Source organism: Paramisgurnus dabryanus, chromosome 14, assembly GCF_030506205.2.
Source record: "Paramisgurnus dabryanus chromosome 14, PD_genome_1.1, whole genome shotgun sequence".
Taxonomy (NCBI): Eukaryota; Metazoa; Chordata; class Actinopteri; order Cypriniformes; family Cobitidae; genus Paramisgurnus; species Paramisgurnus dabryanus.
Genome location: NC_133350.1, coordinates 23,942,887 through 23,966,389, shown reverse-complemented (window position 1 = coordinate 23,966,389; position 23,503 = coordinate 23,942,887). Strand labels below are relative to the sequence as shown.

Here is a 23,503-nt window from a genome sequence, read left to right as displayed (position 1 = left end):
TAATCCCCGTTTTCACATTCCTTACTGTTGTGTGCGGGTGAAAAAAATAAAAGATTTAGTTTTTTGCTTATTTATATCCAAAAAGTAATGTAACATTTTCTAAAGAAAATGTGAAGCGGTGCTTGCCATGGCAAAACTCTTGTTTGTTTACATGTTCTGATACAGATATAGGTCGCGCTTAATAGTTGCTGGGGTACAGAGAATTGGCATCCACCAATGATTATGCTAAGTGAAACAAGCCCCTTCCCATGTCTCTATGATGTGTAATAATAGTGATGTTTTGCATAAATGCAAGCACCGCTGCAAATAAGCTTGCATATTTAAAATTATTACAGTTATGACAATATTTTTGGTGAGTTTACAATTTTTCATAATATAATTTTTATTATATTATGAGCTTAAGATTTTATTACGGTTTGAGAAAATGATTACATCATGAACATTACAATAATAATGTAATACTTCAATATGAAAAACATTTAACTTAACAAGTATGAAAATAGAGAGCATAGTTGAATTTAATAAATTACAAAAGATCGCAATCAAATTTGATTACAAAAACAGAGACAAATGTCAATAGAAGGCACAATTCAGAAACACAAGACGTATTGATACAGCAATACTTCATGCATCAGAAAATTCAGTAAACCCTCCAGTATTTATTAGGTATAAGGAAAGCCTTATCATCAATGCATCTCTCTGTACAATAACAAGCCTCATGATTTTCAAGATATGAAAGTGACAGTGCTGCGACTGACCCATGTATACTTGCTGAATTGAAAAGCCTGCCACCTTCGCACAATTACTTACAATGCATTTCCTAAAAAACTTGTTGGTTGAAAAAACAGCAGTTTTACAGTGAGACCTCACTTGCCATAATCCTATTAATAATAACTGTAGCTTTTATGTGCTGAAAAATAAATACATTGGAATCTAAATGAAGAATATGGGAATGTTTAGTTTTTAAAAACAAAAAATTGAAATGGATATGATGAAATTTTGGTCAGGAGTGTTGCCTTGATTGTCACAAATTATTATGACTAGCTGATGCTATGTTTCTGCTAGTTTCTCTCGTTTAAGAGAAACAACTAAACCCTCAAACCCTAAAAATCAAAGTGCATCCCCTATATATGCTGGTATTTGGCAAACAAGTCATACAAAATAAATCTGTCAACTTAGCACATTTTTCAAAAGTCACATCTGAAATCAATATCAAGTATAGTGCATTTTGTAGCATGAAAAGAAAGAGTTGAGAGTAAAGAAAAACATTTTTAAAATAACTTTTTGTACATCTAAAACAATAGGAAATGCACAAAGTCCAAACAACATTACAGTCTTATAAATTAGACATCTGTCAGGCTGTGTAGGGTTTGTATTTGAAAATAAGGGGCGGATGTTTACAAAGTAAATTTTTAACAGCCAAGACCCCTAAAAACATTATGCATTAGTAGCTTTGGCACAAAACATCCCGAAATAAATTGATCCTCTAATAACCCACACCAAAACAAAAAGCATGACTTTCTTTGTAATTTCCAAGAAGATCTATTTGGTCACATCAGTACAGTATATAAAGATCCCACAAATTTCTGGAAAAAAGCATCCGGGTATTCGGACTGGATCCTCTTACGGCTGTTGAATATGACAACATCCAACAACCAACTGAGTGGAAATAATGGGATTGTCTTCATCACATTCTTCTGTCTTAAAGCATGAAATACTCCCAGAGACTCATCTGTTGACACAAGCAGATCAGTCAGGAATTATTATATAGATTTCCAATAAAAAGCTTCATAATAATCTCAGTCCAGTGTTTAGACTATAGGGCATCCTAAATGTTTTGACACTGATTGATAAATCTATTGTTTTACCTTCTCAGGGATTGTGCTTCATAAACAGTGTTGTCATCTTCATCGCTTTCCAAATGGCCCATCTCCATTGTGTCATCATAGTTTGACAGTAGACCATATTTCTTTCTCTGAACAGTTTTTTTCTTCATACTTAAAAAAGGGGGCACAAATGCGAGCAATTAAACACTTAAAACATAATTCTCAAGATCCTACTAAACTGTTATAATAAAAATGGTTAATATAACCTCATGGCACTCCATATGAGAAAGTCTGTCTCAACAACACCCGTGACAACCAATATGTGGGCATCACTTTGCGCTTATTGCACTCATCATGTAATGCTCTAAAATGTGACTTTAGTTAGGTTTTGAGATATTTCGCCTACATGAAGGCTAATGTGAAATGTTTTGTATGTTAGACTCACCGGACAGCTCTCATTAAGAAGTACAGGACTCCGATGGCCGTGATGCCGATGAGAACATACAGAGCTCTCTGAATCATTTCATGATCGTCCGAGTCGGGGGTTTTTGCTTTAGGGCCGGCGGTGGCGCGGATTGTTACATGAGACTCGGCTGTTTTGCTGATGATAATGTCAGTTTTTTCTGCGGGTGAATTAGTGGTGTTGGTGGTGGGCTCAGGTTCGTCACGATTCTGTTGTTCGCCATTGTCGGCTAAAGAAACAGTCCACAGTGCCAGAAACAGAAGAGAAAGTCTTAACGATGTCATGGTAGATAAATTCCTGTTTTTGAAGCGCGTGACGAAGACACTCCAACACAAATATAAAGTTGGATAAAGTGACAGGCGAGTTCCTGTTCTTGATTGATGACGACAGCACGCGCGGTGTTACGGACAACTGTGTCCTGAGGGAAACAACAACAACGTTCATGTTTCCCTTGTTTTTCAGCATAATCTAGTTTTTAAAACTGGTAATTTAGTCACCACTGGAACAAGTAATAATTTAAATGATAAACAATAAAGATATTTTAAAAAAAATTGTTTATATGAGGTACTCATATCATTAAAATGTATTGTGAATCATCAAGTGGATCAAAACCTTTCATGAAAATTGCCTTAAAATTCCCGTTCTTGACTTAGGACAACGTTTATGAACTTTTTTGATCCACTTCAAATGTTTACACGTGTATTTCACATGAACCATATTCATTTTTTTTAACATTTTTGTATCTTCTGAACTATATTTATATACAGTACTGTGCAAAAGTCTTAGGCCACAATGCTACCATTAGATTTGTTGTTTATGCAATGTTATAGTGATCATAAATAATTGTTTTTGTCTCTTTATTAGAATACAAGAAGAAAATACAGGAAATGTGTATGTAGTATGTAGTATTAAAAACTGTGTAGCCTATGCTACAAGTATAAGCTAAAGTGTCAAGTATTTAGGGTAAACTCCCCTTCTCTTAAACCTAAAACCTGAAATTAAATCCTCATTTCTAATTCTAATCGAATGACTTCAGGACTTAAGTCTCATCAAAAAAGCTTAAGATGTGTTTCGTACCAAGAGAGGTCACACTAAATACTAACTAATGCCTGAAGAAGACATTTAGTCCTGAAAATTGTTTTGTTTTTAATTATGTGTACATTTTTCCTGTATTTTCTGTTTTTATCTTAATAAAAAGAGTGAAAAATAAATAACGATGGACATTAAAACTTTCCTAAAACAACAAAGCTGGTGGTATAACATTTATATTCTGGACAGCAAACATTATTTTTTTCCATATGGGTTGTAAAATTAGAAATGTATTTGTGGCTCCTGAAATACATTTTGAAATATACTAGTCAACGTTTAAAGTGGATCAAAAACGTTCATCAAATTTGTCCCAAGACAAGAACGGTTTTGGTTTTGAGACAACTTTTAGGAAAGGTTTTTATCCACTTCAAATGTTGACTAGTGAATATGTTAATATATGATCAAATACATTTTCAAATTCAAACATTTATTACAGCTTTACGGTCTACAAAATGTAACTAGCGTATACTTTTTTTGCCGTATGGGCATTTATAAAATCAAGCGTTTGTAACAGTTAACTTCAATGCACCATGAAAAAACATGCATTAATTTTTGTTAATGTTAATACAGTTATTTTTATTTAAAAACTATGTTGTTCATCATTTGTTCATGTAGGTAAATGCATTAATACAAACCTATGATCAAGGGTTACCTATAGGCTTTGTTTTAAACCTTTTTAAATGCATATGCATATAACATGTATTTTTCTTACAACATGAATAAACATACAGAGTTAAGCAAACAAGAATTTATTGAAGGTAAATACATAGAAAAGTACAACTAGGAATGTCATGAAGCACATGATAGACTATGAAACTGTAATCCTGATTGTAGCTATTTTAATTCTTAACTATATTTTTTGCATGCTATTGATCCTTAGCTGTAATATAGCCAAAATATACATGTTTCAAACATATAAAAACCTGTAACTTTTAACATTGTGATACAAAAATAGTATTTACACCTCAACTACAAGTAAAAACAGTTAATCTAAGGCAGATATATCAAGGGTTTGTAAATGTTGTGCAAGGATGCATAATCAGGTTTTGTCCAGCCACTGTTAAGAAAACATTTCTTTTGTTTTACACTTTCAACAATTCTTTTCATTTTTTTTTATTTCCACTGAGCCAAGTACTTAACTCTTTTTAAAGCGCCTGTTTCCTCGGCCTACATTGAGATTGGTCCCACACAAATGGGAAATGTCTAAATAACGAAAAAAATAGCAAATCCTATTGTTATTCCTGTATAACGTCTGGTCCGGATCAGTGCCAAATTTACATCACAAGTCTCTCAGTGGGCCTAATAACCCTAATATCATTTTAAAATCAATGCAGCATAATGTCTCTAAGGATGGACTGCTACACATCTACCAGGACATTGAGCATTTAAAAAAAGGCACTTTTCATATTTTAGTTTTGGGACAATGAAGGCCTTAAGTCATTATTTACAGAGGTCATTGAAGGCCATTGTGTCTGATCTGTTAAGACTTGTGCACTGTGCAGCAGGTGTGATAATGATCAGACATCTGCTGACCGGGCCAACTCACCTGCACAGCCGTTTCCATAACACAGGTGTTCACTACAGAGAAACATCCAGAGCGCTTGGGCACTGAGAGGACAAGTTTCTACAAGCCAATCTGAGGCTATTTGTGTCAGGATGTCCCCTATGAAGGTAAAAAGCGTAAAGACTTTGGTTTTGAGCTGTAGTGTACACGCAGGTACGTGAAAACAAAATACATTGGGCGTTTAACTAGAACAGCTTAAATATTCTGCTATATCGAACATTAATATGAAGCCCAAGAAAACTAAACATCTATTCGAACAATAAACAAGACTGACCACAGCCAACATGCAATGGCCCACAGTATAAAACAATACAAATCTAGACTTCACTATTGGATGGATACACAAACGATTGCATAAATTTGCTTGTAAACAATCTATGTCTAAAGATACAGTATAAATGCTAAAGCTAGAAGATATAAAGAGTATAACTCTACTGGAAAACACAGGATGCAGAGTTTAAGGCCTGTACCATCAGCCGGAACTGATACACGTCTCTTGAGAGCATGACTGATTGATTCTCGAAGGCATGAAATTGATCGCAAACTACAGATTTGCAAACATTAGTTGCAGGTGTTTCGCTGAGGTTCTGGGGTAGTAAGGCACAAAATGGTACAGATTGTGGAATTAAAGGCCTATGGTGGTTCACCTCTGCATCTACATACAGTAAAGCACTTGTGTCTAAAGTTTAAAGAGTCCTAAAAGTGAAAGAAAATGGAGTGACATACAGTTGATGAAATGATACAAAACAACATTAATGAATTTGAAGTATGAAGTTGTGGGCCACACTATTGACAACTGTTGATTAAAATATTTGATAAAAATGTAAATACATTTAAAACCACTAAAAATGCCTCTTAAATAAAATAAATGGAATGATGGAAGTGAGCTTTGTATTTAAGACTCATTAAAGTTTAAAAATAATGGGCAACTTTGGTGCCCTTTAGGTCTGCTGTTTGTTTCAAATGGTGGATTTAGAGAAGGAAACCCTAAGATGGTGGTTTTCTCCAAGGTCATGATTGTGAAACTGAATAAGAGACTCGATTGCTTCCTCCACCGAACCCATCTGAATCAGAGCCATCTTGCGGTCTTTCCTAAAAACAGATTTAGGAAAAGCGTTAGCAAAAAATGGTTAACATTCTAAAGCAGAGGTCTTCAACCATTTTCACTTCATGTATCACCCATTGGGGGTGGTTTTCCAGACAGAGAATTATTAAATAACTAGTTTTAACAAACATGCCTTACTAAAAACATTATTGTGTGCATTTTGAGGCAAAAAAAAAGGGCACTGAGGTATTTTAAGATGTCATTGCAAGTTGTTTTCAGTTTGGGCAGCTCTTACATTTATTTTAGTCCAGTAGTTTAATCCCTGTCTGGGAAACCGCCCCTACATTTAAATACTTTGCTTATGATGATTATGTTTAAAATAATAATTTTTGGTCTACAGTCACATACTGTACTACATAACATTTTAATAACATTTAATAATAATAATAATAATAATAATAAGGGCTGGGTATTGATTCAGATGTTCCGGATCGATTTGATTTCGATTCATAAGCTATCGGATCGATTCGATTTCGGTTCTCGGTTCAGTTTTTATACTCGATTCTCGGTTCAACTCAATGAATATAGATTTAATACAAATACTTTATTTATAAAAACAAAAACAGTGAACAGAAGTTTACAAGTGGATAATTAATAAAAAGAAATTAAGAGCCACTAACTTGTATATTACACTTTTTTATTTTAGGTACACTTGGGTACATTAAAACAGAACCCATCCCAAATTTTCAAATTTATACAATTATGTTAAATACAATACAATTTTGATGCAAGACCAAAAATGTATGCTAAAAAAGTCAAAACAGTCGCATTCCTTGATCAAACAGGATCAGGCAATTTATATATATTTAAAAAAAACACGATATGTGGCCTTAAAGAATCGATTTTTAATCGACCATGTTTAAAAAAACGATGAATCGGAAAATCGATTAATTTTGCCCAGCCCTAATAAGGGAAGGGCACAAGTACTCGATTGCTCGAGTACTCGAACGTGGCATCGATGATCGATCACGAAAACGATGATCATGTGGGTTTTTTTATTTATTTATTGTGGATATGGCGGCATTTGGATGTCTGGTTAGCGTTACAAGCGCATGTGTTAGTAAAGACTGGGTCTGGAGATGCGTGTTTGACGTCGTGTCGAGCTACACAGACCGACGTATGACATCAGTAACATTACCATGCGTGATTCAAAAACAAACAGATAATTCCACGCGACCGCGCCTGGCGCGCAGCAGGAACCTGCCGATCCGCGCAATGCGCAGCAGACTGCCATCACTGAGGCACTATGGTTTAAAAGGATGCCATGATTTTCGGACATACAGTCAGTCAGGTGCAAAATGTATAGCGCCGTCAAAAGTTAAATGTGTTATCATCTCATATTTAAACATCAATTGTGAAGAGATAGCAGAGAGCCATACAGCATTACCATTACATCTTGACTGAGGTAAGAGGACGACACGACACAGCTAAACGCTAAAATGATAGCAAAACACTTAAAGCTGCTTAATGTTGTGACGCTTGAACTTTGACTGGACGTGTTTAAAAGTGCGCTGTTTATGATGCACATCCACAAAGGGAGTTAAACTTTCTTTTTTTTAGATAACTTAGTTGAAAACTTAGTTGAAGTCTTGCATTTTATGCAGATAGATGCACGTTGTACATTTATGTTGTATAAAGGCTTAATATTATGCAGAGTGCGTCAAATAGAAAGCCATTCGGTTTGTGTTTATTAACCCTTTAGTTTCACTTCATCACGCAGCTTTTCCTGTTAGAGGTTTCTGTTAAAAACATTTAATTCATAAAAAATCTAGTATGTGTTCATTGTTCTGTCATAGTTTCTTCAAATTAAGTTTTATTTGAGTGTTTTTAATAAAAATATTTTCATTTCACCATGACGTGTACGCCCCGCCCCTAGTTAATCGAGTACTCGTTCTTCAGACCTATGGATTAATCGAAATGAAAAAAATGACATAAATGCACATCCCTAGCCCTAATAATAATAATAATAATAATAATAATAATAATAATAATAATAATAATAATATGAAGCGACTAAAAGACTTTGTTTGCAAAGAAAACAAAACTAACGATTTTATTCAACAATTTGTTCTCCGCCTTGGACTTTCAGTGCGCATTCACAAGCAGAATATGTAGTTGTCAATTTTTTTTTCCTTTTTTTATTTAACCTCCTAAGACCCGAGCTTTGGTTTGGCTTGCATTTTCCAGCTATATTGGGTTAAGAAGAACCAATAAATATAAACCCAAATATTTTTCTTTGAACATTAAGCAGTCTAATTGTCCACGTTTGTGTAGAACAGGATCCAGTTACACAGGATTAAGAATTATGGCGCAAACAACAAAAAAAGTGATGACACCAGGTCTTAGGAGGTTAAGCCATTATGCAAACATTGTAAACAATACTTGCTTTACAGCCTGTAGAAATGCACAAATTACTGGCTAGCGTATGCTATGATGTCACCAGGTAAAGTCAGCCAAGGAGGACCAAGGAGGAGAACAAATTGTTGAATTAAATCGTTGGTTTTGTTTGTGTGTGCACAAAAGTGTTTCCGTCGCTTCATAATATTATTTTTGAACTACTGATGGCACATGGACCTTTTGGTAATGTCTTTTTTTCTTTTCTGGGCTTGATTGTGTAAATAAAACTGCCGTCTATGGGACAGTCACAAGTAGGGCTGTGACGGATCACAAAACTCACGGTTCGATCACATTACGGTTTTTGAGGCACGGGTCGGATCATTTTGTGTGTATGTGCCCTGTCAAGAACAGAAAGATTTCATGCTAACTTTTGAAACGCATCTCTCTGTATATGCACTACTGAGGGCACTTAAACGCGTGATCACACACAGGCGGAGTGCGAATTTCAAATGGCGCTTCAGGAAGAAGATGCAGCATAAACAGTCGCTTCACATAAAAACGTTACGTTGTTTTTCATTGCTCTATTCAGCAAATGTATGTTAATGGACTACAGTATGAGACACAGTAGAGCAATTCTCTCTATAGTTCACACATGAGGAGTTCTGATCTTTGAAAGGAATTGCATCTGACTGGAGCTGGACCGGACACATTTAACCGCATGTACTTACAGAAATCTGCTCACTTTAGCACCTTTTTGCTGTTAAATTGTTTTAAATCACTTGAATATTAACATTTGCAAGCCTTAGAAACATGTGCAAATGATAAACTTTCCCTATTTAAATTTGCATATTAATCCGTGAATCGCATGCAAGCCGAACCGCAGGTCGTGATCCGTACGGAACAACTGCAATCCGTCACGGCACTAGTCGCAAGCCTCACGGTTTTCATAAAAAATATCTAAAAATGTGTTCTGAAAGCAATCGAATGACTTGGTGGTTAAATACAATACAGGGCTAAGTGATTTAATTTGTATTATTATCCTAATGCATTTTAGTTAAAAAAGTAAAAAATTATTTTTAATTCAAAGAACCCCAGTAATACCACTACGGAGCCTCAAGGGGTGCGGACCCCCTGCTGAGGACCCATGTGCTAAAGATATTAAATAGTCTGTGACAGTATTATAATGGCACAGCCAAACAAACACTTACTGAAAGAACTTGAAGTTCTTGACCAAAGCACCATTGCTAGTGAAGAGCATTTTGAGTTCATCTTCAACAACAGAGGGTCTGTAAAAAACAGATAAACTAGGGATTAAGATTTGTTTTTAAATAATAAGTAACGTGTAAATAATATAACGTGTATAAACTTACGGTATGTTTGAGAGGTGGAGAGTGGATGATGGAGGAAAGATGTTGGAGTAGTTTTTGGACCCTGGCTTCTTAAAGCGATGGAGAGGAGAGCTACTGTAGTCTTTGGTGAGCCCTTGGTCCTCATGTCCCTCTCGTGGCATCTGGACAGCCATGTGTTTGGACAGCGTAACACGCAGGGGCCTGCCATACAGCTTCTGCCCGTTCAGATGGCTCATTGCTAAAAATACATTAGTATTTAAACATTTGCCCACATATACTGCACCATTCCAAGTGAATATTATGATTTTAAGACCGTTTACCAAGCTGTGCCTGTGTCCCATCAGACATCTGTATGAGAGCATTCTCTTTCTTGTTGAACATGATTTTGACTCTTAATACATCCCCATATACACCTACAGTAAAACAGAAAAACGGTAAGGGTGATGTCTCATACTCACATGCAGTATTGCTATATAAAGTCACACCATCATCAAACCAGCTTTGTACAAAAACTTCAGTTCACAATCAAGATACTCCATTATAATCACACCGTCACATGCTTGTTCCTTATACCGGAGACGTGTCTAAAAGCAATATTATCTGGGGCGTTATACTGTTAAAAAAAAAGATGCAGCATAAGAATTGCACTGTAGACTTTTAAGGAAGAAACTGCATTGCATAGAAAAATTGAGTTAAGTGGACAGTTAAAGGGGATATGCAGCTCTTCAGTTTATATTCAGATTAACTGATCGATTGAGGGATAAATCATAACATAAGAATCGAAAGCGAAAGTTTTAAAGGGGGATGAAAATGATATCTTAACAAAAAAACAGGGATGAACTTATAAAATAGCAGGAGTCTTGACTATTAACCAAGTATTTTAAATAGCTTTTCACCAAAGTCATGCAATAAAAAGGTAGTGGAAAGTTTTTCAAAGCATGCAACATTTTACAAGGTGCCAATTTACTTTGTTGCATCATTAAAAACTGCAGTCTCCGTGAAACGCAGAAGGCTGCAGTTTTTCAAAACGCCTCTCATCTCACCACACCAAATACAGCAGAAAACAAGTGAGGCACTCAAAGATTTAGGAAATTAAAACTAATTAAATGAACAAAACAAACGAGTGACAAATAAAGATGCTAAAGGATGACATACCGAAGAGAATAAAGAGGCAATGGGGCGTAACTCTCTTTAAAGGACAGCAGAGGGGGGCAGCGGAGGAAGAAGAGACAGGTAAAGATCGGAGGCAGAGTGGAGGTTCAACATATCCGAGGCAGCGAGGCAGTTCCACAGGAAATGGCAAAAAACGATGGTTGGATCATGAAGATGGTTAATGGATTGGGAGCAGGAGAGAGGGGGTTGGGAGAGGGGAGGGAAAGATGTTCGTGTGCGTGTTTGAATTGATGTTGGTGTGGTGTGTGTGTTTGTGTGATCATGAAATGATGTTGGATGTGTAAGTGTTCAGTAAAGAGAGACATATGGTGCGTGCAGCCAGTTGGCAAAGAGGAACGAGATTTCAAAACAAAAAAGAGGAATGGGATGAGGGGAACGGGGAGGGAGAAACAGGAGAAAAAAAGGAGGTAAAAAACAAGGTCAGTATACACAAAGAAATACAAAAGTAAATATAGTGCTAAGTTAACAGAAATTTCACCAGCAAAATAAGTTATTCTTTAGCAATTAGATACAATGTAGCAAGTTTTCAATGTGAAAAGTTAAATCTGTTTAACATTAGACATTATGCAAATGCATTTTCGCCTTGGTCTGTTGACTTGACTAATCAGTCCTTCCAAAAAAACACTTCCAGAGTTTTTTCGTGATTGTTGCGGGCAAAAATCCTTGATCTTGTGGCACATTTTCTTAAAAAATGCGATGGAGTATGCGGGATATCTAGCAATTTTATTAAATGAAATTGCGGGAACTTGCCAAAATTGCGGGAACTTGCCAAAATTGCGGGAACTTGCCAAAATTGCGGGAACTTGCCAAAATAGCGAGGAACTTGCCAAAATAGCGAGGAACTTGCCAAAATAGCGAGGAACTTGCCACAACTGTTTGCAGCTTTTCATTGATGTTAACGGTACGTAATTTTGTCACATCCTAACATTCCCGTCACAGCGGGTGACATGTCTGCCCATATGTGAAGTAAATGCAAAATTTTTCAACTATCTGCTAAGATATATATGACTTTTTGCTACGAAAATGGGGGGATTATGAAATCATTCAAGCCCTGCATATTTTGCGAGTAGAAATCAGCAATTTATGCTGTGAAAGTGCAGCGTTTTTTAAAAATGCGGCCCCCGCATAAATATGCAGCCTTTGGCTGATAATGCATTGAATCATGCGATCGCATAATCGCGTTTTTCTGGAGGGACTGACTACTAAGTAAACTAAAATTGCTACATTCCTTGAGAACTATTACATTTAATAAATTGCATTAGTTGGCAAAAGAACCAAAGGTATTAAGACATAAATTAACAGTACAGTAAAATAACTACTAATTAAAAACTATTAATTAAACATTGGTTTTACCATGGTTAAGGGGCTTATAGAAAAAGGCCAATAATACCCCTTACCATGGTAAACTCCTTGATTATCTTGTTTATTCATTTGGAGCAGACCATTTCTTTTTAACGCTTAATACAACAAGACCAACAGGAAAATACAACAAGAAATACAGAAAAAAAAAAACATTTTACTATGGTATAATATTTGGAAGAGATGAGTGGAACATGAAGTCAAGCAGCAAAATATTTAAATAAAAGCAACACAAGAAAACAGAATGAAGCTCAACTGAACTGCATTTCCTTTTTATGCGAAACCTCACAATGTTAGAGGAAGAAAATGACAAAACTGAAGTACTGGAGGAGGGGTGAGGACACTTGTGTGAATAAAGAGGCGGAGCTTCTGTTAATGGAAACTCTAAGCAACAGTCTTTTTTTAATTTATTGACCCAAAACTAAAGGACTTTTAAAACGCCATAAAGTATTTCATATTTAATAAATGTATTTGATATCTTTAATCTTTCGCATTTTAACCTAAAAAACAATATTGCCAGTGGCCATGAACTAAATCTAGCTCAGGTGAGGTGTGAGATCTGCTAACCTCAGGGTTCAAGTTGCTGACCAGCATGACGCAGTGGCTGCCAGGGAGGGCGGGGAAACCCAGTCGGCTCGCAGCCGCGGCGGCCGCAGCTGCTCCGGGATTGGCCAGTGAGGCCAAAGCTCCAGGAAACCCATGAAGGGTCAACCCTGATAGATAAAATAATTTACAATAAATGATTTAATCCATATATGATTAACAAAGGTATTGTTCATAGATGTATGCAGATGCAGTCATACCTGTGGCCTGCTGGATGGCGAATGCTTGTGGAAAGGTGTGAGCTCCAGCATATGGTGAGGCGGAGATGATACCAGGTGTTGCTGCAAAAAACAGGACATGAAAAGTTAATTCTTACTAGCGAAGTGCCAAATTTTTTTATATAACTGCATTGAGGAAGGATTTGTTGCTGTACCAAATGCAGAAGTCATTGCGTGATGTTCAAGAGAAGGCTGGCTGTCTCCTGTGGGCAGGTCTGGCCGCGTGTAGTCACGGCTCTTGTCGTTGTTGTATTTCACATTCAAGCTGGTCAGTTTAGAAAAGCTGATTCGCAGAGTACAGCAACCGTTGTAGATGTTTTGTCCATCTAGGGCCTGATGGGAAAATAAAAAGTCCAGATCAAATAAGATACAGTAGATCGTTTATCAGTCTCCAAAAGCGAGCATAATAGGTGTTATTACTGATAATGACTGATAGATGGCGCCACTCACCAGCTTTGCGTGTTGCGCAGTCAGACCGTCAGCAAACTGGAGGAGAGCTTGAAATTGGTTGTTCTTTGTGAAAGTGATCACCTTTAACACTGTGCCAAACTTGGAGAAGATCTGCCAAGAAACCATTCAGCATATTTCAATATCTACCAACATTCTAATGTTTCATCATCTTTGATTAAGAAAACTGAAGGAAGTTTATACCTGTTGAAGGACATCCAGGGTCACAGGGTAGAAGAGGTTTTCAACTATGACCCTAAGCACAGGGCTGGGGCCAGTCATACCAGAAGGGTCAACAGTAGCTAGAGCCATGCCACCGGTCTGAACGGCATTCACTGCCTGCAGTGCAGCCTGTGCCCTCTATAAACACATAAAAAAATGAAGTGTTTAATATGATTTAAAAAGTTAACACCTCTGTTATTTTTCCCCGCTTGTTTATAGAGATCACATTCCTATATATACACACACATATTCATAGACGGTCTTTTAGCAGACAAAAATTCAAACTCGGATTGTGCTGTGTGAAGGCCATTAGCTACATGTTGTGTGTTTACTCAAACAGAAACATGCAAAGTGAATTAAGCAATCCTCCAAACTTGTGCTGATGGGCTACAGCTGTGGAATTTGCTGTTTAAGGCCTTTACAGGCATATAAACAGTTTAGAGAGTTTATAGAGAAAAACAAATGCACACTTATATCTACCATCAAATGCACATCTGTTCCGAATAACTCATCATTAAGGTCTGTCTCTATATTTACATAAACATTTATAAATGCATAAAGCATGTATTTGAGGATTTAGAAGACACAGTGCTGAGAGTTTAAGTCTGCAGGGAAGGTGAATGGAAACAGAGGGTCTTTAAGCACACACCACTTGATTTGGTGAGTTGTCTGTTTTGAGTTCTTTGTGGTTGGAGTATTGCATGAAGATTGGATGATTTCTGATGACTGGTGTTACAGATGAGTAGTACGTGACCATCGTCTGTGCCGCCTCTTCTGAATTCATCTCCAAGAAAGCCTGAGTGGAAAAAAGCATGTTTGTACGCATATATTTTTTGAGGTAGGCAGCTAAGAGTTAGGCCCAATCCATTTTCTCTGTCTTCCCCTTAGTTTCTCACGTTCTCACTATCCCAATTGGGCCTTACTCTCACGTGAATGTGCAAAACTAAGGGGAAGGGGTAAGACAGAGAAATGGGATTGGGCCTTAATAGTGACACGAATGGTACCTGGTTCTTTCCCTTCAACATAAGGAGATTGGTGACTTTGCCGAATGGAAGGCCGAGGGAGATAACCTCAGCTTCGTTGATGTCATTGGGGAGCTTGCGCACATGTATAACTCTAGAAGGCGCACTGGGACTTCTGATGTCCCCTTTGAACTTCTTGCTGTCGTTGCCGTTGGCTGTAAAGAGAACGGAGTGTCAGGTTTGCTCGGACAAAACTTGAGAAGGTAACAATGAGAGGAAGCCTACCTGCTGAGCTCATGATATAGGGCCCGCTGGAAACACAGGAGAACAGCTCGTCAGATCCTCTCTGGAAAAAAAGGAAAGCTCGAGATCAAAGTGTGTTCAAAAATATTTTATTATTTTGTGTACAAGTTACAAAGTTAGAGAAATCAAGTAGATCAAAACATTCAAACTTAAAAGGGACACTCTACTTTTTTTAAAAGCAAAAAAGGCACATTTTTCAGCTCCCCTAGAGGTAAACATTTGATTTTTCACCATTTTGGAATCTATTCATCTGATCTCCAGGTCTGGCGGTACCACTTTTAGCATAATCCATTGAATCTGATTAGACCATTAGCATCACGCTCAAAAATGACTACAGAGTTTCGATATTTTTCCTATTTAAAACTTGACTATTCTGTAGTTACATTGTGTACTAATAACCCAAAAAAGACCCCTGCTATTGAAAGTTACCAAGGGGACAATTTTTTATTTTCCTTTTGTCCTCAATAGACAATGTAACTACAGAATCACGTTTTAAATAGAAAAAATACTGAAAGTCTTTGGTTATTTTTGAGCGTGATGCTAATGGTCTAACCAGATTCAATGGATTATGCTAAGCTATGCTAAAAGTGGTACGCCAGACCCGGAGATCGGCTGTAAGAATTCCAAAACGGTAAAGATTAATTGTTTAACTCTATGAGAGCTGGAAAATGAGCATATTTTTAAAAAAGTGGAGTGTCCCTTTAAATTGGGTACCACCCATAAATGTCCACAAGTAGTGAAAAGAAAATATAACATGAAACGAAACACAGAAATAGGACAATATGACGACATCCAGCATTCCTGTAAAACGGCATAGCCTTAAGGCTAGGCGAGGTTGGAGATCAACCAGTAGACAACATCCCCCAAAAAGCAATAGATCTCAGCAGACTACGGGGAGGGGGTGGCTTTATGTTTCTGGGTTGCTGATCAAGAGGAATCTAAAAGGTTTTTACAGAGGTTCAGCCAAGATTTAAAAATACACTCTAAAAACAGATGTGTTCAAAGCTATTAACATACTAAGTGTGTTGTCCCAAACTACACACATCTCTGTTATTACTGAAGCAACACATTTTGTGTTATTTTTAACACGACTTGAGTTGTCACTTACTTATTTTAACAGAAAATGACATGTAATGTGTTAAATAGCATAACACTTTTTTTTTTTTTTTAAATGAATACATCCTTTTTTAAATCTCACTTCTGCACAAAATGAGACTTTGTCCGATTCAGCTCAGACAACTGAAGACAAATGTTTGTTTGTTGTCTGAATTCGGACAACACTGTAACAGAAGATCAAACTACATTGCGATTGTCCAACGCTCTACAACCACAGCAAGGATAAAATCAGAGCATTCAGCAAAAAGAAGTCCTGGAGCCCACGTAACCACACGCGGTTCTGCCCACCACATATTAACATTCCACAGCCAAACAACTCAATGAGAACCACATGTATACCAGAGGGGGGTGACTATACAACAGGCATCTGGTACGACATCTTAACGTACCAAGTCAAGCTTTTTTCTGTATAAACAACCATTTTGAGAAATAATCTTATAATAAGCTTAATTTGATCTCAAGAACAACTTCATGACCTCTACAGAAAATGTTACTTGCTGCTCTTCTCAACTCTGTGCTTAAACTAAACCCCATCATATTCTATTTTGTGTTAATACAACTCAAGCTTTATTAAAAGGCACAAATTAAAATAGTGGCTTTAAATGCCGATCAACATTCACAATGAAAAATGTCTGTAACTGGGCTGGAGCTCAGGGAGCTCCTCACTATCCATGTTAAAGCTGAGCTCATTCCCCAGCATAACAGTTTATCATCTAACCATAAACACAAATGCATGCACATGGTTTTTCGATAGAGAAATTGCAGATAATAAGCAAACTTAAAAAAAAAAAGGGCTACCAAGTGCATGATTTCAAAACACAATACACATAGTCATGCGTCTTTACGGATCCTTATGAAATGCGTGCAAACACATGCACAGATTTCAGAAAATAATTGATAGTGTGAATGAACCAAATCAAATGACCCACGGACAAACTTTCTGCGTATTTTCAGTAATCTGTGTTAGTGTTGGGCGATACGCCCCATTTTGAGATCGTCCTATCGTCAGCCTGTGAGATTGCCGATATATGATAGTATCGGGGAGGGGGGTTCAGTAGTTCACTCATTTATTTATTTTTATATTTTTTTACTTATTTATGACATGTCACTTTATTGGTGGTCAAAAAATAAGCAAGGGCAATACGGTCATAACTGCAAACGCTTCTTAACACTGATGCCATTATTCCATCCATGTCATTAAGTCCAGGCGCTCTAAAATATCCTGCGTGCCAGGGAGTGGGAACAACAAACTCGCTGGTTTTAACCCTCTGCACACCTAACAACCTCTCTAGTAAAAGGAAATGTCAAAGCTGCGCGTATTACAAGTTCAGGTGCTAGAAGGGGTCGCGTGCATTCAGGTCCGAGCAAGAGTCCAAGACGCCCGCATTGAGTCCACATGCGTGCGAGAGGGAATCTGCATGCATTAAAAAGCTCTCCCTAATCTGTGTGTGAAAAGGGCTTTACAGTGCATCCGAGGTAGATTTTAATATTGTGTGTGTTCACTAGGGATCAAACCCATGATCTTTGCGCTGCTAATGCAATGCTCTACTAACTGAGCTACACTATAACCTACAGCAAACTTTACATTTCCACAAAAAAAAAATTTATGATTTGTAAACAAAAACAAAAAGCATGTAAAACCACTATATTCTTTGGTTAAAATTATGGGTAAAGGTGGGTAAACTGCAAACTTTTGCAAACGAACAGTCCACTGCAATAAATGATTTTGAAGGGATGTACAGAATGTTCGTGAAAAAACTATTTTACATAGCAACCAATCAACCACCATCGAGTGAGAGGCGCACACGTTTTATCTAGAAAACAATATTTAAAAAAATGATTGTTAAATTATCTGTCAAATAAATATAGTAAAAAGCACAGTCTTGATTGTCACTTATGGAATGGTGAAAAAAATAGTTGGGAAAATGGAAAAACATCTTTAGTTGTTTGGTAGGGCTGGGTATCGATTCAGATGTTCCAGATCGATTCGATTTCGATTCACAAGCTATCAAATCGATTCGATTCCGATTCTCGATTAAATTTTCGATTACGGTTCTCAGGTAGGTTTTTATACTCGATTCTCGATTCAACTCAATGAATAAAGATTTAATACACATACTATATTAATAAAAAAGAACACTGAACAGCAGTTTACAAGTGGGTAATTAATAAAAAGAAATTAAACGCCACAACACGTCTTCTTTGCGAAATCTGAAATGCTTCAATTCCTCCGTTCAATGTTTGCGGAAATAAATATGAAAAAAAATCATCGATTCAGCTCTTTGAGAATCGATTTTTAATCGACCATGTTTTAAAAAACAATTAATCGAAAAATCTATTTTTTTGCCCAGCCCTATTGTTTGGTATTCGGCCTTCGGCTAAGCATCTCATATTCGGCTTCTGACAAATATTTTCCTTTCGGTGTATCCACCCTATTTTTTGTGCTTGTATTTAACGGTGTCCCTATAGCTCAATTGGTATTGCATTGTGGGTTTGATTCCCAGAGAACACACTGATAAAAAACAGATAGTCCATTTGAATAAAAGAGTGTGCCAAAAACATAAATGTAAATGCGACCGAGAGACACATGTAAATTATTTTCAGAAGAAACCAGCTGAGATAACTTCAAACCCGTATCCTTTAATTCAAGCCTGCAGACTATGTTACACAACAACACAACTCTGCGTTTAAGCCAGTTAAAGGAGCATTTCACCCGTAGAAACATTAATCTTTATTGAAAGTGTGTCATATTTGTAGTCGAAATGTAACATACATTTAGAATTTGGTGCCTATTTGACCGAGAAAAGGGGGTGTTTGTAGTCTCAGCCCCTCAACAAAGATATCGGACTTCCTTCTTTCAATGATGCAAAATGATGATTTTTACATCATTGAAAGAAGGAAGTGCAACACTGTAATCTGTATTTCTCCTGTCTCAGTGGCAACTGAGGAAATCATGCACGACCATTCAAAAACATGACTGGGGTTCTATCTATACAAAGGTTAATGCAAATGGGTGAAGTGTCCCTTTAATCAAGCATAATGAATACAAACATGCAAAGTGTTAAAATGTGTCGGTGTTGCATGATGGGATACTGGGTTTAACAGATTAGAAAAGGTGTGAAAAGCGGGGAGGATGGGCTAAGACCGAAGCAATTCACATCTTAAAAAAAAAAAAAACGGGGCCCGTTGCCACGGTAGCTTTGATTGTAATGCGCTCACCATGGAGATCTTGTGTCTGCGCTGCAGGTAACTGAAACCCAACCCAGAACTGAATACACAGAACCCATTATCTCTATACGCCCAGGTGTGCCACATACCCACAATTACTGTTCAAACTAGAGCTGTTTACCACACTAACCATACAGGTTATAAGCAGGTCTGAAACCTCAGTTTTACATTACTGCATGCCATAATAGAAACCACCAACTCCATGTACATACAATTTGCGGATTTGTTTGACACTTCCACTAAAAACCAGTCACAATGTGTTAATGGTTAGGTTAAAACCTGCTGGGAATGTTGTATATTCCTTTAATCAGCATGTGTTGCAAACAATCTTTCGACAAGCAAAGATACCAGGATAGAGAGAAAGAGCGACTGATAACATCAAGCAACCCCATGTGACCTCTTAGCACCTCCCCCAGGCATCTTTTCTCTGATCAGCCCTGCTGAACAAACACAAGAGCTACATGTGTGTGCTGAGTGATCAGGCAAACATATTTGCATTTGATGAATGGCCTTCATATCAACAGCCTGAACCAATCTCTCAGGAATGTCTCTGAAACAGGTCCACTTAGAAATCTAACCAAAAGAATAGAAGAGCTCCTCACCTGTATGTACAACAAATGTGACCATCGAAACCCCCAAATAAGCCAATTATCATTATAAAGAGGACATAAAAGCAATTTTAGTCCATTAACTGTCCTTATAAATGGCTCAAGTTGTGTTGGGCACAATATTCTAAAACAAAACAAAAGTTTGGGGGTATATTTTGTCATGATCCAATCAGTAGGTACCAATGAAACCAATATATAATATCAAGTCATGGAGAAATTACTTTTATTTGCTGTATTAATTAAGTCTTATAAAACAAAATGGACCGTTTCACAACACTAAAACTCTGCCTTTGCTCTGTATGAGGAATAAAAAAAACCCAGACAATTATATACTATTATTAGGAGCAAACTCTGAAAAAGTCCCCATCCAGTTCAGTAATCCTCCCTTAAATGCAGTCTTCATGCTCCATACGTTTCTGCATGACCTAAAATGTGTAAGTTTGTAACTTAAATGAGGCCCATGAATGAGCCTTTTGTTCCTCGTGCTCCGGGTTCCTCCTCACAACTCACATACCACAGGAAATAATCTTTAATAACAAAGAGGACTGTTCATGTTGTGGCATTGCAAGGGCTAAGCCCAGCGGTATGTTACGTATTTCTCAACCTTGAATTTCACAACGGCCACATATACAATCAACGGAAATATTGCAAACAAGAATCATGTTTGCATGAGTTAACCGAATCAGTACAGAGTTAAGAGTCAACTTTGTGGTAAATAAAAATAAACTGCATGATGGTGTAATGACACATCTGTTCTTGATTTGCCCTAAAACGATTCACCTCTTTGTTGACAGGATGAATCATATCTAAAAGGGGTGATAGCACAAGGTGTGGACATACATAGCAAACGCCGCTTGAATTTTTTCCAATACGGAGAGCCGTTACATACACAAGAAAATGAAGATAAGGGAATGGATTTGATTTACTGAATCAGGTCAAGCTGTAAAGTGTATGAATGTCAGTTGTACATGCTGGTTGAAGTTTACAATGGGATTCTTACCTTTGTACCAACTGCAATATCGTGAACAACGCTGTTAAAAGCAGAAAAAAAGAAAAATCAAGAGCACGAAACAAGAAATAAAAACAGAATTAAATTGAAATTAGAAAAGGAGAACAGAGTATTAAATAAGCTTAGCGTGTAGCCCAACCTATCCCTCATTCAAACCAACAAGTTTGTAATAAGTTTAGGATGAATGAAAGATAAGAAAACCTTAAAAATTGAATATAATACTTAACTTTAAATAACAATCAATAAAATATAACCACCTTTAGGCTGTAAGCAGTTATATTAACATGGCGTAAATTGTATTTAGGTGGAGCCTATGAGCCATTCATTTGGCCTAAGTTAGTCAGATGTTTATATCCATTAAAGGAATAATGATCATAAAGAAGATTAAAACAATCTAGTTTTTATTTCCCACAGATGCCTCTTAGAGCAAGAAATATGAGTGGTATTTTGGGTCAGTCAATGGTTGAACATTAACCCCCACATCCTGTTTCACATGAACTCACACTAAACCCAATGCCAGAATCAGTTCTCCGTCTCAGATCTTTAACAAGCCCTAATATCAACACAGCACACGGGGCAAGCTTTTTAGTTTGAAAGAATGAATAGTGAAAGAAGCTGATCCAAGTTCTGATACATATTCCCAAGAGGAAATAACAGCATGTAAATAGGTGCGTGAGCTCAAACAGGGGGGCCCTGTGGTCACTGTTTTCATTAAACCAGAGGTGTGGTTGAACTCTTCAGTTTCTGTATATCATGTTACATAGCCCATGTCCTATGCGTCTTTCTGGTTTATCCAGGTCTATCAGTTAGATTGACTGGACAAGCTTTACAGCCACTTACAATGCTACAACTGTTACCATAGTAACAACCTGTAATAAAACTGGTAACTACGTTACTCTGGCGGAAACCATGGTTACCATGGGAATTTCTGTAAGATAAATAACGTGTTTCGAGACGAAATTTGGACCAAACAACTAATACAAATGCAAAGAGCGGATTAGAAAGAAAAGCTTAAAGATTTAAGGAAAGACAAAGTCACCAATTGTTAAACTTTTTAATCACCTGTGAGCTGTAAAATATCAGGTAAACTTACTCTAATTCTGCGTAACTTGATCCCATAGGATACAATTCAGTCTCTAGGCGGCTGCACAGGGAAAAAAATGTCAATGCCATCACACAAACCTAACTATCAATTCTAAATAACCTTACTAAATCTCCTATTATATATTTTACGTTAGTTTATACTTTATCGACGTTTGTTTTCGCGTATTTATAAGTTTTAAAGTATGCTACTCACTACTTTCTGTTCATTACTATTCAGATATTACTGCACACGCGACGCAAGGCATTTTGAGGGAAATCTTGCTAAGTTGGAGTGGAAAGTTGAATTAGTCTAATTTAGTAAGTCTTAAACACGGGCCACGTACAAACAGAAATAAAAAACATAAGGAATTAAATGTTATTATAAAAACTGCGAGCATCAGACAAAAACATGACGTACGGATAAACTACGGGTTTGTTTCTTCGCAACCGATGATGAAAAAGCTCTCGCTGACCAATCAAACAAAAAAGAAACGTAGTTTAATAAACCTTAAGTTAATTTGTGCGGTCATGAAAAATGCTTATCAACAACACTCCCGACTTGTTATCCATTCATATTATTATAGTAGCATCACTTACCCGTCCATTGCACACCGAGGAACAGCAGCTCTGATCTGCAACTTTGTTGCTTGGCTGAGTTTTCTTAACGCGCTACAAAATGGCGGGGAGCGTTGAGTGGCGCCTCAGCGAGGAGCTCGGTGATTGGTCAACTCCTATAAACAATGGAAGAGTGAGACACGAGCTGGATTCTTATTGGATAAGACGAGTTGAAAGCGAAGGGCGGTTACGGTTAAGGGAGTGTAGTGTGTCTCGCGCATCCGAGTATTGTCCAGCGTGTTTGGAAGAAAAGAAGTAGCACACGTTGTAAAAACGAGCATTTGTGAAGCATGTTTTTTTTGTGTGTGCAATTAGTAGGCTAGTATTTTTCCATTCAATTTATAATTGTACAAATTAACACGATTTTAGGTCCCACTATAATGTTTAATAAAGTTGATTATTCTTGCACATTTTGATACAGCACAGTCTGTAATGGTTGGTTGACTGTGGACACAACACAACAGCAGACTGAAAGCTAATATGGCTAGTCACACCAACTTATAAATATTTTAAGTATTGCAAGCCTAGCAGACATCCATTATGTCTGATTAGTGACTTATTGCCTATAGATTGGTGCAATCTAGGCCGGTGTAAATAAAGGGTTGCATCACAGATCACCGGCTAAAGTAGGTTGGATGAGAATGAAAATGATATTTAAGAGTACTTTCAGACAAAAGCACAGTTTGTTTCGCCAGTGCAGACAGAGGGTTCTGATCAGACTTCTGTTTAGTTGAATTGCTTAAACCCTGCTGGCATCAAAGGCTCTCCTTGATGTTTGAGAAGGAATCTCTCGTGGCCACCTGGTTGAGGAGAGTCTTTACTGT

At 37.1% G+C, this 23,503-nt stretch overlaps 2 protein-coding genes across 3 annotated transcripts; both read right to left on the bottom strand.

The window, feature by feature from the left end:
• Window positions 1-500: 500 nt before the first annotated feature.
• On the bottom strand, window positions 501-2,689 carry fam174c (family with sequence similarity 174 member C). Its single transcript, XM_065241702.2, has 3 exons — window positions 2,272-2,689; window positions 1,869-1,997; window positions 501-1,732 (listed from the first exon to the last, which is right to left on the bottom strand). Exons 1-3 carry the CDS (start codon window positions 2,571-2,573, stop codon window positions 1,729-1,731), a joined length of 435 nt encoding a protein of 144 aa, XP_065097774.1. The 5' UTR covers window positions 2,574-2,689; the 3' UTR covers window positions 501-1,728.
• A 1,422-nt stretch (window positions 2,690-4,111) lies between these two features.
• Window positions 4,112-22,743, bottom strand: ptbp1b (polypyrimidine tract binding protein 1b). Of its 2 annotated transcripts, XM_065241701.2 has the most exons (16): window positions 22,662-22,743; window positions 22,075-22,125; window positions 20,973-21,003; window positions 15,003-15,063; window positions 14,760-14,932; window positions 14,405-14,551; window positions 13,738-13,893; window positions 13,537-13,647; window positions 13,242-13,419; window positions 13,069-13,149; window positions 12,833-12,978; window positions 10,889-10,922; window positions 10,054-10,146; window positions 9,755-9,971; window positions 9,593-9,670; window positions 4,112-6,034 (listed from the first exon to the last, which is right to left on the bottom strand). In XM_065241701.2, the coding sequence occupies exons 1-16, from the start codon at window positions 22,667-22,669 to the stop codon at window positions 5,902-5,904; spliced, it is 1,698 nt and encodes a 565-aa protein (XP_065097773.1). In that variant the 5' UTR covers window positions 22,670-22,743; the 3' UTR covers window positions 4,112-5,901. The 2 variants fall into 2 exon arrangements, with proteins under 2 accessions (XP_065097773.1, XP_065097771.1); XM_065241699.2 differs by lacking the exon at window positions 22,075-22,125 and having other exon boundaries at window positions 22,662-22,728.
• Window positions 22,744-23,503: the final 760 nt, after the last annotated feature.

Bases quoted from the DNA above. Each gene is read 5' to 3' on its own strand.
- ptbp1b (XM_065241701.2), bottom strand. The intron at 15,064-20,972 runs GTAAGAATCCCA...CTTTTTTTCCAG, and splicing joins ATATTGCAGTTGGTACAAAG to AGAGGATCTGACGAGCTGTT. The intron at 14,552-14,759 runs GTACCATTCGTG...TTTTCCACTCAG, and splicing joins TGTTGAAGGGAAAGAACCAG to GCTTTCTTGGAGATGAATTC.
- fam174c (XM_065241702.2), bottom strand. From the start codon at position 2,573: ATGACATCGTTAAGACTTTCTCTTCTGTTTCTGGCACTGTGGACTGTT. The intron at 1,998-2,271 runs GTGAGTCTAACA...CCCTTTTTTAAG, and splicing joins TTCTTAATGAGAGCTGTCCG to TATGAAGAAAAAAACTGTTC.